This window comes from Dromiciops gliroides, chromosome 1, assembly GCF_019393635.1.
Source record: "Dromiciops gliroides isolate mDroGli1 chromosome 1, mDroGli1.pri, whole genome shotgun sequence".
Lineage (NCBI taxonomy): Eukaryota > Metazoa > Chordata > Mammalia > Microbiotheria > Microbiotheriidae > Dromiciops > Dromiciops gliroides.
Window position 1 is genome coordinate 161,941,014 of NC_057861.1, and position 18,882 is coordinate 161,959,895.

General features: G+C 40.8%; 1 protein-coding gene across 2 annotated transcripts in view; it reads left to right on the forward strand.

Moving 5' to 3' along the window:
- The first annotated feature begins 8,873 nt into the window (after positions 1-8,873).
- Positions 8,874-18,882, forward strand: part of BPHL (biphenyl hydrolase like) — a 55,383-nt gene continuing 45,374 nt past the window's right edge. For both annotated transcript variants that reach the window (XM_043962600.1, XM_043962593.1), the window contains exons 1-2: positions 8,874-8,997; positions 18,064-18,167. In XM_043962600.1, the coding sequence (XP_043818535.1) occupies positions 8,909-8,997; positions 18,064-18,167 (193 nt within the window). In that variant the 5' untranslated portion in view covers positions 8,874-8,908. The remainder of the gene's footprint in view (positions 8,998-18,063; positions 18,168-18,882) is intronic.

Below are 18,882 nucleotides of genomic sequence, written 5' to 3' on the forward strand. Positions count from 1 at the left end.
AAATCAAAATAAATTTCCACACATCTTATAAGTAGGGATTCATGTACTTAAATATCAATAGTTGCAAAGCAAGTTCAATTTGTATTGATATTTAATTTTGTTTAAAAGAAGTCATTTCAAAAATAAAAATCAAGCAAAGAAACATAAAACCTATGGGCTCTTTGGGACTACACCTAACAAGATACACACAGTAACCGCATGACTGCAATTACAAAATATATAAATTAAGAGAAACTGGCACATACACAGAATATACCACTATGCTCTACTGATATAATTTTGCCATGTGGGAGAGCCTGTTTCAACTAAAGTTGTGGTGATGTGTAAAGGAAATCTCTTGGGAAAACTTCAACATGAGTACACATTCTTTAACTAGTACCAATTGCTAGCTACATTGTGAGGAGAAATCATTTGGATTGGTTGGGTAGCTTGAATTACAGTATGAGAGTTAAAGGGAGGGAAGGTTTAAAAAGAAACTAGAGGGGGCAACTAGGTGGCGCAGTGAATAAAGCATCAGCTCTGGATTCAGGAGTACCTGAGTTCAAATCTAGCCTCAGACACTTGACACTTACTAGTTGTGTGACCCTAGGCAAGTCACTTAACCCCCACTGCCCCGCAAAAGAAAAAAAAAGAAAGAAACTAGAGGCCAGAGAGACTCAGCCATTCTGTTTGGCTATCCTGCTCTTGGTTTAACTCCTTTGTTCATGAAGATTATTTTGCAGGTTGTAAAAGGCATCAATTCTAGGTGGTAGGGTAGGAGAGATTGGAAGCAGAGAAAACAATTAAGCTATTGAAAGAGTACAGGCAAAAGATTCCTATGTATAAAGATATTCACAACAACCACTTTTTGTTGGAAACAAAGTGGGTTCATATGGTTTGAGATATGAACAAACTATAGTATAAAAATGTAATGGGATATTATTGTAATATAAGAAATGAAAAAAAATGTGATGAATTTAAAGAAACCTGGGAAGATTTGTATGAACTAATTCAGAATAAAGTGAGAACAGGGAAAATAATTCATATAATAACTATAACATCGTAAAGAAAAATAAGACTAAAGAATAAAACAAAAAGACTAAAGAACTATGACCAATGCAATCACCATTGGAGACTTCAAAAGACCAGTGTTGAACCCATCTCTTGACACAAAAGTGATGGACTAGAGAATGACAGATGCATTTTGAGACACAATGTATGAATTTGTTTTGTGTGACTATACCTTTATGAGATTTAAAATTGGATATTAGATCATAAATCTCCCCTACTTAACTTTTCCCTAATTTATCTCCCAGACTAGTAAATGGAAGAAGCTTCTGGTTTTCTAGATAAAGCCTTTATTGTATGATAGTCACAAGGTGATGTTGATTAGAAGGATAGGAAAATAGAAATACAATACAAATCGTCTTAAATCTAGGCTTAGTCTATATTCCATATAAAAACTCACCAAACTGAAAAGGCCACCTTTGGAGAGAGGGAGACCGTCTGTGCCGCGCTGTCAGGAGTCCCGCCAAGCAGGCAAAAAGGCCTACTCCTGTTCTCTCCACCCCGGAAGTCAAGAGCCTGGCAGGCAGTCTGACATGCGCAGCAGGCGGACTGTTCATCTCCTCCCCAAAAGGGTGGTCCTTGAAAAACTGGCGTCTTTCAGTTATCCTAACCGACTGTTAAAAACTTTCATATTTTACCACACCTTGTTTTTGGTGGGGTTTGGGGGTTTTTTGGTTTTTTTTTTTAAAGATAGTGCTTTTGTTTTTCTTTTGGAGGAGGAAGGCTTAGGTTAAGGAGTATTATAGCAGAGTAATGATACTGAGATGACTAAGACAGAATATAGAGAGAGGAGGGTCCAGGTCAGAGTGTTTCAGTACTCTCCAGCAAAGGCCTATGATGGCTCTAGAGGAGAGAGTGAGGTTGGTGACCTTGCACAGCCCTCCCTCACTTAAATCTAATTCAGTGCAAGTCATGACACAACAGCAAAGGCCTCTCTTCTTAATAACATATTTCCAGTGATGCTATATGTCTATAAAGAAAGCAAATACAATATTCATTAAATAATTAAAGTTGAGGGTCACCCAATGGGCAGTGGAGAGGTCCATGGTAACTCTACAAGTGAATTTGTGCAGGAGCTGGCCAAATATCCAGGTAAGTGAGAAGGACTATAAGAGGACTGGCTGTATTAGCTGAGATACAGAGTGGCTTGACATATCAACAATCCTTTGGGGTGACTGAGAGTAAACCCAGCTGAAAGTTCATACCAGCTCTGAAGCAGACCCTGAGCCATTTGGTAGTTTATGGACCCTCAAGAGACATCCTTATTTTCAGGGACTTATCTAATTGTTGGTTATGCAGCTCTCAGACACATCCTGTTTTACATCCTCTTATCTTACTGTCTGTGCTCAAGCCTGGAACTGTGGACTGCTTATTGCCAAGAATACATTCTAATTTGTGGATCAAAGGGCCACAGCTCAGAAACCTGTAATTCCTTCTGGATCTCCCCCTCCCCTTGGGAATAGGGCACCCTGACTCATTCCTTTCTAGGATTTCCCATGTTTTCTCCCTATTTCCCTGCCTTCCTTTGTTTGAAAAGTGTATATACTCTCCCCATTCACTACCTAGTGGGCTGTTCAGCATAGGTTGACAGTGCCTATGAACATGTTCTACTGCTTTTAAAGAATATAAAAACATTCTTTAATTTCATAGGGATTGTCTTCCTCTGGTTTTCTTCTCTTTAGGGAAAAGTGGATTTAGATCTCAAGAACTGGCCTTTGCATCCTTCAGGTATATTCCCCCTTTAGAGGAGAGATCTAATTTCCCTTAAGAATGTGTCTGCCCTTTGACCTAGTACTACTACTAGGTGTATAGCCCAAAGAGATCATAGAAAAGGGAAAAGGACCCACATGTACAAAAATATTTATAGCAGCTCTCTTTGTAGTGGCAAATAATTGGAAATCAGGGGAATGCCCATCAATTGGGGAATGACTGAACAAGTTGTGGTATATGAATGTAATGGAATACGATTGTGCTATAAGAAATGATGAGAAGGCAGATTTCAGAAAAACCTGGAAAGACTTAAGTGGACTGATGCTGAGTGAAGTGAGCAGAACCAGGAGAAGAGTGTACATAGTAACAGCAACATTTTTGTGATGATCAACTATGATAGACTCAGCTCTTTTCAGCAATACAATGATCCAAGACAAGTCCAAAGGACTCATGATGGAAAATGTTCTGCACATCCAGAAAAAAAGAAAAAAAACCTGTGGGTTCTGAATACAGATTGAACCATAATGTTTCTACTTTTTGGTTTTTTTTTCTTTTTTGAAGTTTCCCCCTTTTGTTCTGATTCTTCTTTCACAACATTACTAATGCAGAAATATGTTTAATGTGAATGTACATATATGACATATATCTGATTGCTCTCTGTCTTGGGGAGGGAAGGGAGGGAGGGAGAAAAATTTGGAACTAAAAATCTTATAAAAACAAATGTTGAAAACTATCTTTATATTTAATTAGAAATAATAAAATGCTTTTATGATTAAAAAAAAAGAAAGTGTCCGTGTCAGTTTACATAACCATGATCAAGCTTACATCACGTTGTCAAGGAAAAACTGTTACAGAAGAGATATAAAAAATTTTGTCACATGACTATATGATCAGAAAAAAAGATGGGCAAATCACGTAGCAAGAGGGATAACTTTGTAGAATTGCTATGTTCATTAGGTAACAACACAATATTTAGGGATCTAAAGGGGAGCCCTAACATGTTAAGGGAATCTCCTATAAAGTAAATATGGGAGGACATGGCCAAGCATAAGTAGCTATATAGTATTTAGGATCTACATTGAGTATGGACAGGAGTTGAACAGGATGTTCAACTGAACAGGATGTACAATCTGAATTACTGGAGAAAATACCCATATTGATGAGATAACAGACCCATAGAAATGTAATCAAGGGTTCAAGGTTAGTACATCTCCATCTTCTAAGTGGTGAAGAGAATGATTATTCAGATGATGAATACTTCTATAAGAAGCTCAATTTGTTCAGATATCAGGAAAAGAATGACCTTTCTTGCTTATAGAATACATGGCTCCAAATTCTATGGGGAAGAAAAGTGAAAAGAGAAAGAAAAGACTTCAGGAAATAATAGACACAATAAGGAGCCAATGATACAACAAACTCTCTATTTCCAATTTTCCTAGACTCTGGGGAATTTCCCCATAGATGAGATAGGCTCAGCTGGGATACCTTGCTTCCAAGGGGAGAGCTAATTCACTCTTTTTATTGTCTGATATGTTCTTATCTATAGAACTTCTGATTTTTGTTTATTATCTGCTTGGATAAGTTCTATGATGGTAAAACTAGCATTTAGAGACAAGGGTCAAAATCTTGGCTATAAGCCTGGGGTACTCCATCCCCTTAAGAGGTAACAACCAGCAAAATAGCTTGAGCCTAAAAAACATCCCCCCCTAAACTAACAATATAGAGTGGCCGGCCCATGTGCGGCAATCCCCTGGTGCTGTCCAGCCATGAATTGAATTCATCCTTGATGATGGGTGAGATTCTGAGATATCTTCCATAGTTTCCAAATTTAGACAAATCCATGTTTGACATAAATATACCCTATGAGGGAAATACACATCTTATAGAAGTGTTATGGGTCTGGGGTACCTCAGAAGTTTTCTGGGAAAATCAAGGAACCTTCTCCTTGAAACTAAACCAAAGGACAGATACACCTAAAGAGATCAGGACTAAATTAGCTCCAGGACCACCACCCTTCATTCTAGATTCTCCCACCCCTTGAGGAGATAATCCTATCAGGTGTGGCTGCTGCCAAAGTGGCAGGAGGGGATAGAACAACCACCCCTCACCAGACTGCTTCCAACCCACCACCCAATAAGGGAACTTTTCCACAGTCAGATGATCACTCCATCAGACCACAATCAGTCCTCTATAAAGGTATCTGCCTGTCTCCTGCTCGAGGAGAAAGGGATCTCAGACAGCCAAGCCTCTGTGCCATGCCTTCTCCCCAAGAGAAGTCCAAGGATTTCTCTCTTGGTTTTCTTTCCCTAGCACCTAAACAAACTATTATTTTATTCTAATTGGATTTGTGTGCAAGAGGGTGTGATTCTTTAAATAGGAATTTCTAAGAATCCCTACCCCAAACCCCTATCTATTTCCCCCATAACATAATTGGCACCCAATGTTGCAGGGTACAGGAAATTCCTCTTTCCTCTTCCCACACAAAACCTGGAAATAGGAACCTCCCTTTTGGGGTGTTTTTTCTCCTCTCTCTCCCACCTGATTTGACTTCTCATCTGAGTCACAGAGAGGTAGAGGTGGTCAGCTTTTGCACATGACAGCAACAGGCAGCCTGGGTCTCCCTCCCTCGCCAAAAGCTTGGCCAGACATCCAAACCACTCTTGGACCCTTGGACTCCATGTTTCTGGGTCTGGGTAAGAACTTTTGTATTTGTGTATCTATCCCTTGCCAGCACTCAGCTTTTCCATGAGATGGGCAGTCAGCTTCTCCCTTCCTTGAGAAAGCTCAACTTAATGCCTGAACCAAGTTCAGACCATCAGATTTAATATCTCCTTAAACAGGATGATATCTGGGTACACCCATGAGGCAGAAAGGGAGTGTTCTAAAAGGTTCAACTCTGGGGTGCATCCTAAGAGATTGGACTAAATTAGAATTTACAAATTTGAAAAAGAAATGTACGATCTATTATTATAACACTGTTTGGCCAAAATATCACTTGGAATCCCAAGAAAATTGGCCTTTACATGGAACTTTTAACTATAATACCATTTTGCACTTGGACCAATTTTACAGGCATGAAGGGAAATAGACAGAAGTCGCCACCAGGCAAAACTAACCAAGCCTAAGGAGGCTCTTGATAACCCTAAAATGCCTCCTTCCTCACAGGAATTCAGTGATTTCTTAGATGACTTCCTCCTATTGGTAGGAAATCATGACAAGTCCATGTGATTAGCTAACCTTTCTGGCACACCCTCCTCCTCTAGGGCCCCATCCCCTCTTGCCCCTCAGCCTCATTCCCCGCCTGTTCCTCCCTTCACCCCTTCTTCCCTGACTGCTTCCATCCCTATGGGTCAACCACTGTCATATCACTCTATGACTGGGACTCCTCTTTGCCCACCAACTGATCTCAGAACCAATATCCTGTGCCCTCCACAGCCAAGTTCCTGACACACTTGGAGTGGACTTCAGTACTCTTCTATTTGCCCCACCCAACAGCTGTCTCCACAATCCATCCATCTGTACCCCTCACAACTGTGCTCCTGTCACAATCTGGGGCGGGGGGCGGGGGGAGGGGAACTCCAATATGTTCCCTATTCTATTTTTTATATTCAGCAGCCATTCCCATCTACTTTACCTGATCTGCAGTTGCCTACACCCATTTGCCCAATCCCCTTTAGCCCTCCCCCACCCACTCCACAGATTATCCTGGCTCCTCCACTAGATCCTCTGGCTCTGCCTCCACCTGACCCTCTGCATGTGACTATACCTATCCTATCAGCCCCCTTGTCCCCTCCCCAACCTGCTTCACCCCAGTCCTTACCAGCATCTTCTACTGCTCTCCTGCTTCCATTATAGGAATTTCCCACTGGGGAGGGTACAACCTGACTACATGCTCCTTTTTCCCTAAGTGATTTGTTTCAGATTAAAGAGAAATTAGGGCATTACTCAGAGAACCCCATAAAGTTCATAGATGGCTTTCAGTCTGTGACAATGCAGTTTGACCTTTCCTTGGCCGACTTATAAATTCTTCTTGTCAGCTATTGTACCCCCGATGAAAAAAAAACAAACAGATTTGGGACCTGGCTGTACAAGTGGGTGATGAATACTCATAGGTTGGAAATTGGGCTGGGGTCCCTGGAACTATAGCAGTTCCAATTGTGGACCCAAGATGGGACTATCAAGACAGAGTAGACAGGGGGCAGCTAGGTGGCACAGTGGATAAAGCACCGGCCCTGGATTCAGGAGTTCCTGAGTTCAAATCCTGTCTCAGACACTTGACACTTACTAGCTGTGTGACCTTGGGCAAGTCACTTAACCCCTACTGCCCTGCAAAAAAAAAAGATAGAGTAGACAGGGTCTGTAGAAACCACATGATCACTTGCTTTGTTGAAGGATTGAGAAAGAGGATTAAGAAACATGTTAATTATGAGAAAGTGAAAGAGATCACCCAGGGCCTTGATGAGAACCCAGCTTTCTTCATGAGTTGCCTCGTGGACTCTCTGAAAAAATATACTGATCTAGATCCAGAAAGGGATGTAGGAATAACAGTCCTCAATATACATTTTATTAGCCAATCTGCTCCTGACATTAGGAGAAAACTCCAGAAATTAGACTGGGGTCCCCAAACCCCACCCTTGACAACTCCTTGATATTGCTTTTAAGATTTTTTACAACAGGGACCTTGCAGTAGCCACAGAGAGAGAAAAGAAGGATCGTGCTGGATCTGTAGAACAAGCCTCACTAATAGCAGCAGGCATAAATTCTGCCATCAGCAGATCTCTGGGTGGCCAAGATGCTGGCAGCTGTGGTAAACTGGGACACAGAAGAGGGGGATGTTCCTCAAAGGTGAGGCCACCTCCCCTACTCCTTGTCCCCAGTGCAGCCCCCAAGAAGTTGGCTGAGTGAAAACCCAGCTCCCTGTAGTACTCAGAACCCCTGTGGACTCAGAATTCAGGGGACCAGAGACTGGCCAGCCCCATTACTGACATCTCTATGGCCAAGCCCAGGGTCACACTGCATGTAGGAGGTAAATCTATGAATTCCTTAATAGACACAGGGGTGACCTCTGTCTTACTCCTCATTCAGGTCCCACTATTCTATCAAAGCAGCAGGTTGTGGGGAGAGGGGGAAGACCCCTTAAATGTAGGCTGACACTGCCTTTAATGTGTATGCATGAGGATCACAAATTGCATCATCCCTTCCTGGTTTTACCATCTTCACCTTGGCCCTTATTGGGGCATGATGTCAAGAAAAAGCAAGCTCAGTGAGAAATTCCTAGCTTTTGGGCTCTTAGTTCACTGCATAGAAATCTTTTGTAGTAAAATAGTTTAAAATCAGGAATTATTTGGAATTTGCAAAAGTTGCAAAGAAAAATATTTTTTAAGTCTCTAACCATTGAACTGCACAGAATTAAGCTTGGGTTTGATTACTTAACTCTGATAAACATGCAAACAAGATCTAGAGCAGTCAGCATCTGAATTCAGGTTCTCTGGCTTCAACTCCAGCCTACTAAACATCTGCTAGCCAGAAAAGCCTTTACAAAAAAAAAAAAAAAGGCAGCTACACTTTAACTCTTTATCAGCTCCTCATTTATGGCGTACTCATTTATGGCTTTGTATCACACTAGCATCATAGTCCCTTTAGCAGACTGTAACATTCCTTTCGGGATTAATCTATTTAACAGTGCAGGGATACTTTGAGAAACTTCTACTTCTCCTTTTGGGAGGGGGATAGGGCATGAGGTCGGCGGAAGCGCCTGTCACGTGACCCTCCGTTTCCAGCACTCCTTCCCTTTCAGCAGCTCTTAATAAAGAGAAAAGATGTTATTGGGCGAGAAAAAAGAAAAAAAAAAACACCTTTAAAAGGTCCCGGATTGGAGATGGTGGCTGTGCAGGAAGTGAGGGGGGGAAAGGGGGGTGCAAAAAAAGCACGATCGTAAAGGCCAAAATTTCGAAGATAGGCCAGCTTGACAGCAGCTTGTCTAATTCGGGGTGGTGGTGGTTAAGTTCAGACTCGTTTTGTAGAGAAAGCGGAGAGGAATAATGGACGCTTCCGGCCTTGATAGCTGGCATGGCAGTCAGCTGGGGGCGGGGCGGGGACGGGTGAGAGGAGGTGCAATGCGCATGCGTTCTAGGCAAAGCCTAACGCAGACATGGCAGCACTGGCTCCCCGGGCTTCTCTCCGGCTGCAGCTCCTAGTCTCCTGGTTAAAGCCCAGAGCCGTGGCTGCTGCCGCCTACGGGTAAACACGCCTGCCTCCTCCAGAGTGGGGGTGGGGAAGTCTTGGGTTTGGGGGAGGGTCGTGTTCTACTCAGGATTAGTGGGGTTCAGTTCCCTCTTTCCCTGCATTCTACCCCTCCCCCCTAGTCCAACCTCGCGGCCGCAATCACGCGCAGCCTCCGGGGCGCGGGACCTTACGCATGTGGGCCGAGGCGATGGAACTGACCCACTAGCCCGCTTGCTCCAATTCGCGCAGCTGTGGGAAGGAAAAGGGAGAGCCAGCCAATCTTGGAAGACATCCGGGGGCGGTGTCCCTTCCGGGTGCGCGTGCATCCTGTCTGCGATCTAGCTCTCTGTGTTTCTATGTGTGTTGTGTTGTGTGTGTGTACTTAATGTTCATTTTAGTTTGCACCATCTGAGGTCTGGTGCAGAGCGGGGTGGAAGCGGCTGGAATTGAAGCCGGAGGACCTGAGTTCAGATGCTGACTGCTCTCGATTTTGTTTGTATGTTAAACTGAACTCCTTAAGAACAGGGACCGTTTTCTCTTTGTATTCTCAGCCCTTAGCCTAGGTAGGGGCTTAATAAAATGCTTGTTGACGGACTGTAACCTTAGGCAGGACACGTAACCTGGACCTCACTTTCTTTGCCTGTAAAATGAGGGGGTTGTACTAGATGGCTTCTGAGGGCCTGGCTAGCTCCAGATCTATGATTTAGGAAAAGAGACGACGTCTTGTGCAATTTGCCTCAGCCTTGTGTTGTCGTCCAAGACACGCGAGGAGAAAGAGAAGCAGATAATTTTTTTGTTTTTGTTTTTCTACATTAAGCACCTGTAATGTGTAGAGCATCACATGTATCAGACTCTGGGGGAGAAAGATGGAATTTAAGAGTCTAGTGTGATGGGCATTTAAACCTAAAAAAGAGAGTGAGAGGTCTTGAGTTTCTTCTTAGAGGAATTGTTGTGGTTTTTAACTTTTTGCAAGTAATGATACTATAGTAATAGCTTTTGTTGTTTTTCATTCCTTACTTCCTGGCCTTTCCTCCACTGTCTCCCGAAGTTTGTCCAAGCTTAATTGCTTCTATGGTACTTACTATCCATCCATCTCATCCTCTGCTGTCCCCTTTTCCTTTTTCTTTCAATCTTTTCCAACATCAGTTTATTTTTAAGGTATGTAAAGCAGCTCCCCATTTTACAGATGAGGAAATTGAGATTAGGAGAGATTAAACTACCAGGGAGTATCTGACCCAGAATTTTAAAGAAGTCCAATCCTGACTATTAATTCTATCACTAGCTGTCTCTTAGTTCAATGAATGTATTAGCTGATGGTTTTTTGAAGTGTTTGTGGACCTGAGTGAACTGGGTTGGTTTTGAACTTTCCGCTGTCCACAGATACATTACTGAGATTCATTGGCTTGTAGTGAATCCTTGATTTAACAAAACCCTTGGAACAGACAACCAAAATCCCTACAAAGATTTATCAAGCATCTTTTACGGGCCCCTCAGTGCTAGGCTGGAAAGTGGAAAATCCCCACTGTTAGGAATTTACATTCTGTTGGGGGAAACAATATGTACACATACGTTAAAATAGATACAAAGTAATTTCTAGGTTAATGGAAAGGGCACTAGAAGCTGGTTTGGAGGATCAGGATAGGCTTTCTGTAATAATAGATGACTATTACTAAAGAAAATAAGTCTTTGAATAATCACACGAGTATCAGGAATGGATGTCTTTCCTAAATTAATCCATCATTCATTCCACTAAGTATCAAATGCTTATTGAATGCCAGCTTCATGTAAGATGCTTATGGGGAATAGAAAAACTGGTCCCAAACTGGAGAAGTTTACAGTTTAGTTGGGGAGGTAAGACATGAAACTTGAGAAGTTAATAGCAAAGCATATGAAAAGATATTCTATATTGCCAAATGATTGAGTGACAGCCATTGTCATGAGCTCAAAGGAACTCATGGGGGCTGAAGTTTCATTTATATAACCCTTTAAGGCTTATGCAGCTACTCTCTTCGCAAATTGCACAGAAGTGACTTGTATAAGTATTATTATCCCCATTTTACAGGTGAAGGGAAAAAAAAGCTCTGAAATGTGACTTGCCTTGGAGGGTTAGCTATGCAACTGATTGGCTGTGTGGCCTTGAGTAAATTATGCTTTATGGACCTCAGTTTTCATGATCCATAAAACTGTGCAGGAAGGGTGGGAAGTGGGGAACAAAGTATTTCTAAGGCCATTTTCAATTCTAAAATAATTTTGTTAACACTGCAATCTTACCAAAGAATAGTCGGGATTTACCTGCATGAAGAGAATTTTTCCTGGGAACAAAATTAGCTACTGTTCTTACTCTTCATTAACATTTTTGCAGTTATCTTGGCTCATATTCTGCTTAGAAAACCTTTCCTCTAATACCATTTAGAAAGATAGAAAAGGGGCAGCTAGGTGGCGCAGTGGATAGAGCACTGGCCCTGGAGTCAGGAGTACCTGAGTTCAAATCCAGCCTCAGACACTTAACACTTACTAGCTGTGTGACCCTGGGCAAGTCACTTAACCCCAATTGCCCCTCAAAAAAAAAACAAAACAGAAAGATAGAAAAAAGAAATTAGAGGGGCAGCTAGGTGGCACAGTGGATAGAGCACCTGAACTGGATTCAGGAGGACCTGAGTTCAAATCTGGCCTCAGACACTTGACACTGACTAGTTGTGTGACCCTGGGCAAGTCACAACCCCACTTGCCTCACCAAAAAAAAAAGAAAAGAAATTAGAAAGATAGAAAAAACTTCCAAGACTTACTGTACACTAAAGAAAAAGAACTGACCATAATACTTCCTAAGTATTCCCCAAAGTTTTTTTTTTCATAATTATAAATTGTTGGGGTTTCAAAATAAAATTTTATATCTCAGCCAAAGTAATCTTTGTTCTCAGTTTGTGGCTCGTTAACTGATGAATAGATCCATTTAGTTTTACTGTGGAGAACTCAGGTTTAAGGACTGTGAATCTTGTCTAGTAGCCCTCTCATTTTACAGATTAGGCCCATAGATAGAAGTAAATTAGGGGATGTTTTAGGATCACAGAGTGCTAAAAAAGGAATCTCTGAAATCATCTAGTACAACTCCCTCATTTCACAGGTGAGGAAAATGAGTACCCTTGCTATGTTTTGGGATTGGCATTTGTAATACAGTTTATTGTCTTTAAGAGAATTTCCTGGAGGTACCAAAGGTTAAGTGACTTGTGACTTGTGACTTGATGGAGTTATTAATTGTGACTAAGGGAATAGGACCACAAGGGGGTCCCTTTGGCTTATGTGGGTTGGGGGGTGGCGCGGAGAGGGAGAGGCAGGCTCTGTTCTTTGGATGCTCATCAGAAAAGACCACAATGGCAGCAAAGTGGAAATAATACTTCAGTTACACTTTAATAAAGCACGGGATGTAAAATGTGGGGACAGGAGATGGGGCGATAGAGGGAGGTAGACTGGCAGCCTGGGAAAGAGAACAGGAAAGAGAAGGGGCATGGAGAGTCATGTAACAGGATCAAAGTTGGGAGCACTTAGGAGATGAGGGAATGCTGAGGGTGAGGGGGGAGAGTTTGAGGGGGTTTATAGGATTTGGGGTGGAGGACAGACTAGCTCTTACTTGTGCCACTTTAGGGTTAGTTCATTATCATTTTCACATCATTTCAGAGTTAGCAACACCTGGTATTCTCCTGGTTTTAGTTCAGATGTCTGGAGCTTATCTGAGGCCTACAGACCAAGGGCAGTTAGCAGGGTCAAAAGGACCCTTACAGTGAGCTTCCCCTGATTTAGCACCCAGTCTTAGTTAATTTATGAAAACAGTTTGACTGTTATGTTCCCTTAATCTATGGGACTGTCTGTAAATTCTAGGTTCCCCTTTGCAACATTAATTTTTTGCTATTGTTATTTTATACTGGCTACTTATAAACTTACCTTACTAACTGAAAGGGGAGTGCTGGTAAAGGTGACCAGAACAAGAGAGAATTTTAACACAACTTGCCTAGAGTCCCACAACCAGTATATGTTAGAGACAGCACTTGAACACATGTCTTCCAGAGACCAGCTCTATCCCCCTAGCATTCATTAACTGTCTTGTGTGTAAATAATTAATGAACATTTAAATAAATTCCAAGTCTGGTGCTCTTTCACTTTCTCTAAGATAGGTTTAAAAGTCTGAAGTAAATTAGCCTAAACCTAAAAGAAATCTTGTTACCGGCAAGCATTTTAATGACTATTAAATGGTGAGGGAATACAAATAACTCACTTTGCCTTCCACTTAGTAGACCCTTAATAAATATTTGTTGAATTCATGGATGTTCACTTCTATTTATTGTAATGTTACATAACATTCTTTTTTTAGAACTCTGAAAAACAATGTAAATCTCAGCTGTGGGAATTGTTTTGCAATCATCTTTCTCGGATTATCAGTATTCTTCCCCATTTCCACTTCTGTTAACATTGTCTTTTCAACTCAGTTACCCAACAAGCTGATAAACAGCAGCTTCTATTGTAGCTCACTTCCCTCTTTTAGTCACAAAACACCTTACCTTTCTACCCTTATCTACTATAGAAACTGGGAGTGGAGGAGAGGTAAGAAGTAGTTTTTCAGGACTGAATATGCCTTTCTGTAATCTATCTGTAGGCTATTCCCCTTATTCCCAAAACTCTGTTAGGGAAGTATAATTAGTATGAGATGGCAGGGGTTGTGGATGACCCAGCTTGGGAGAATTAGGGCAGGATGAAACTGATGGGGTCTGGAATATAGAGTAATAGGAAGGAAAAAAGGAAGAGACAGAAGGAGAAAAAGGGAAAGGGGTAAATCACATTTTGTTATATGTTCCTTCCCTTCTTTTGTCCTATTTAGAAAATTCATTGACTCATTTGTGATCTCATAGATAGAGAATCGGACGGGACTTTAGAGGCCATCTAGTCTAACCCCCTCGTTTTACAAACCAAGAAATCGAGGCATAGAGATTAAGCATCTTGCCCAAGCTCCCATAGTCAATAAATTAATGAGGCTGGGGCTGTCTCATTTCCTAAATCTTATGAACTAGTGCTTTCTGTGCTACATCATGTGTTAAAGTAATAAACACTGATTTTACCTTCAGTGAAAATAGAAATTCTTTTCTATGCATTCATTGTCCTTCATCACCTTTGTGGTCTTACTGCATACTATTCCTTCTATGTAATAGCAAGCTCCCTGTGGCCTCCTGCCTTTATCTGTTTCCTAGTTTTGGAGGATCTCTCCCAGCCTCTTTTTTGTTTTGTTTTGTTTTGTTTTTTGGTGGGGCAATGAGGGTTGTGACTTGCCCAGGGTCACATAGCTAGTAAGTGTCAAGTGTCTGAGGCCGGATTTGAACTCAGGTCCTCCTGAATCCAGGGCAGTGCCTTATCCACTGTATCACCTAGCTGCCCCCCTCTCACCCTCCTTTATATACTGTCTACCACTTATAGCTTGTCTTCTTCGATTCTCTACTCCCATTCTTTCATTATGTCATGGCCTCCTCAGACTTCACATAGCATTTTGTTTACACCTCTATAATGCACTTATTTATAATCTGCATTATAAGTATATGTTTTGTGTTTCCATACATACCATTGTAATTTCTGTGAAGAAAAGGAATCTCATCCAACCTTTGTGTGCTTGAAAATTTTAACCTCCCTACTACAGTGGCCTGGCACAGTTTTCTACAGGTTCATAACAATTTTAGTTATAACAAGTATGGAGGGAATACAGAAGCATCATAATAAGACTACAGGATTCCAAAAAAGGGTTTGGCAAGGATGAGGATGCCCAGATGTTACCATAAGATTGGGACTTATTATCCTGAGGGAAAAGAAGTCACTAGGGAGGGTCTTATCTGCTAGCTATCTGGGTTCAGGTTTGGAGTTCAGTTGAAGGACATTTTGCTCCTATTAACCCAGGGTTTCATGAAAAATACTTTTGGGGGCAGCTAGGTGGCACAGTGGATAGAGCACTGGCCCTGGAGTCAGGAGTACCTGAGTTCAAATCCAGCCTCAGACACTTAAGACCTATTAGCTGTGTGACCCTGGGCAAGTCATTTAACCCCAATTGCCTCACTAAAAAAAATATATATATATATACTTTTGGATAATAAGGTACCACCATCAAATCCAGGTGATCCATATATTCATTTAACAATTTTAACCACATGTAACATTTCCCAGGGTCTCAATAACCATTTCAGCAAGGAAATCATTTCTAAACCAGGAATTCTTAACCATGTTGTGTCATGGACCCCTTTGACAATCTGGTAAGAAATGGATCCCTTCTCAGAATATTTTTCGTGCATAAAATAAAGTATGTAGAATTAAAAAGGATACCAATCATGTTGAAATACAGTTAAGCTCATAGACCCCAGGCTAAGAACCTCTGCTCTAAAATATCTTGAATTAGGTATTGGAAAGGTGCCATATTTCTATTTTACAGTTTTATGTCACTTTAAAAATAAATGTAATAAAATTTTAACATAGTCATTTTTCCTGTCATAATTTTCTGTATCTAATCCATTGCACTTAGTTGTAGATGCCTTTAAAATCCTTATGTGTTTATTGTGAAGTATGTCATTTATATTGACTTTGAAGCTCTCAAAACAATTCCATTCAACAAACATTAATATTACTTTTAGAACACGTTTCAAAACACATAGAATGAATGGATCAGTGGACTAGATAATTAGTGACTTGGTAGTTTAATTTAATTACTGTCATTTAAAAAACCTTTTTCTTAGGCTTTTTGTAGAAAATTAACTCAATCATTTATTCAACTCCATTCTCATCATCTTTTTTTGTAATTTTCCTGAAACTATTACTTAATAAAAAAACTTTCTGTGAATAATATACCTGTTATTACTCTATTAATGAATTAGTTAAAATTAGGAGAAATATTTCATATTTTAAAATATGTTTTATTTCAATAACTGAGAGCAAATAAGAGGGGGGAAAGCATGAGAGAACTAGGAACGATGAACAGGAGAAATAGGGAATGAAAAGATTAAGACTGATCCTGTTTGGGGGCAGCTAGGTGGCGCAGTGGATAGAGCACCAGCCCTGGAGTCAGGAGTACCTGAGTTCAAATCCAGCCTCAGACCCTTAACACTTACTAGCTGTGTGACCCTGGGCAAGTCACTTAACCCCAATTGCCTCACTAAAAAAAAAAAAAAGAAATTGTTAAAAAAAAAAAAAAGACTGATCCTGTTTGATTTTCTTATTGATCCAATTGATTGATCTAATTACTTGATTTTGTACTGTAACCACTTAAGTCATGGTTCTTTGTCTCTGAACTTAATTCAGAATTCGGCTGATCTATAATGGATGAATTTTGCTAATTGGGGAATGTTTGAGAAAGCAAGGGAATCAGGCATGATATCTCTACTCCACCAAGCTATCCTACATTGTCTGGTTTGCTGTCTAAAAGTTTGGGCCACTATCTTGCACTTGAATTCAAACAATGAACACTTCTTAATCTCATGAAAGGGGGGGGGGTGTCATTGCTAGCCCCCATCACCAAACTTCCAACCAGTCATGTTACCCTTAATCCCATGATATCATCTACCCTGCTCTACTCTTTGTTCTCTATTCCCCAAAATCTATAAAAGAGGAATTGTCCTTTTGCTCAGGGTCTTTGGCATAAATGGAGGCAAGCCATTGACCCATTTATTGATGGGTATCACGTGCCTACTAATAAATGTGGAGATCTATCTCAGTTTACCCTTTTGTTCAATTCCATTTGCAACAGGAATAAAGATTAGAATGATAAAATGATCATATCCTTTCCATTTAAGGCAGCTACATTTGTATCCTTTGGGTGAATTCATCAGTAATGTACTTTTCACTGAAACTGACCCCAATGTATCATTGATAGTCTCATTAAGTAGTCACTCTGGAATTTACCATAAGCATATCATTGCTTTGGAGCTGGACCCCAATTCATTTTGGGACCTTACAGATACTCTGTAACCTTTCAGGGATCCCTAATCTCCAGATTGTTTGGACTGACTTGTCAGCAGAGAATTATTATTGCACTGTTTTCATAGGACCTATCAAAGTTCAAACTCATCCCAAGTATTCTTGTCTGCCAAGAACCACCTCAAGGTTTCTGCCTGGGAGATACACATCTAGCTTATGTACAATGGGACCAGTGCTTTGAGTTGAATTAGATGACCACCGATGACCCTTTTCATTTTAACCCTGGTTCAGTCCCTTATCACCTGTCACCAAGAAAGCTGCAATAGCCTAATTGGTCCCCCAGCCTCCAGTCTGCCCCCCTCTATCTATACTCCTTACAGCTGCCAGGTTAATAGTAATAAAGCAAAGGCTGACTATCACCTCCTGGATTAAGAAGCTCCAGAAGTTCCCTCTTGCCTCTAGGTTAAATAAACTCAATTAGGCTTCAAGCTAGCTTTTCAAATTTACTGGAATGCCCTTCTTCCTTAGGTGGACTAGGATCCTTAGCTTCCTTCAAAGCTAACCTCCCTATTCCACCCTGCCCCTAGTTGTCAGAAATTTATCTCTGTTGTATTTAATTTTTTTTTATTTTTATTTTTTTTGGTGAGGCAATTGGGGTTAAGTGACTTGCTCAGGGTCACACAGCTAGTAAGTGTTAAGTGTCTGAGGCCGGATTTGAACTCAGGTACTCCTGAATCCAGGGCGGGTACTTTATCCACTGCGCCATCTAGCTGCCCCTTGTATTTAATTTTCTATGTACAGGTTTCTCCTCAATAGAATTTAAGCACCCTGAGGGCAGGGACTATTTTATCCCTGTATTCTCAGTGCCTAAGATAGGCCCTGACAAGTAGTAGATGGTTAGGAAATGCTTGTTGAGTGAATAAAGCAATGGTTTGAAAGTTTCTTATTCCAGTGGAAGTCTGTCACTGGTCCCCAACTCCCTGTCATTCTTTTATTAAGAGAAGGGAATAGATTCAGAAGGTAAGGATTAATCCTTGCTAAGAAAAATAAGGAATGGTGATTACTATAGTCTATAAAATGACAATTTTACCATATTAAATTTACATTAATGAATCGTTTTCTTTTTCGGGATGGGGATTATTCTTTCAGTACCTCAATAACCTCTGCTAAAGTGGAAGTGAATGGTGTTCACCTGCATTATCAACAAACTGGAGAAGGAAAGCATGGAGTTCTGCTACTTCCTGGAATGTTAGGTGTGGAATTTGGACTTTCATTAGAACTCTTCTGCTTGCATGTTTTAAAACACAATATAGTTACAGTGCTGTTTGCCAAAAATTGGTTATTCCTTTTAGCATGTTACAGAATTTTTTGGTAATGCTCTCAGCCATGAAATTGGTATTTTAGAAAAAAATAGGTGACTTTCTACAGCGTTTTAAAATTTTTGAACACTTGATTCTACCTTTGGAAATGCAGTAAAACATTAACTGTCTAGAATGTTTTCTGGGAAAGGGAATAGAAAAATAGAATTAATTAAATATGATATTTAAATGATGGTTAAACTCCAAACCCTTTCAGTTTCAACCTTTGTTGAAAACTGTAATTTAAGATTCTAAATGTGGATTCTAATCTGTTCCCCCAGTTTGGGGGGAAACTGACTAAAATCACTGATAAAACGAGTTTAGGTTTTTAAGGGTTTATTGGAAAATAGAAAGAAAAAGATTGAGAACAGAATTCCAACAGCCTGGCATTCCTATCTTTCCTCAAATTTCCTGTGAAGTCCTCTGCCACCACCACCACCATCAAGTTAGGAAACCAAAAGAGCGAGCGCTCTCTGGACAGGCTCTCTTTCCTCCTTCCTGTCTCCTCCCAGAAAATAGGAGGCTCCTCAAGTTGATTGGCCGGTAGCCTTGATAGACAGCACCCATGAGTAAACGTGACGCCAAGGAAAAGCCACAATGCCTCTGAGGC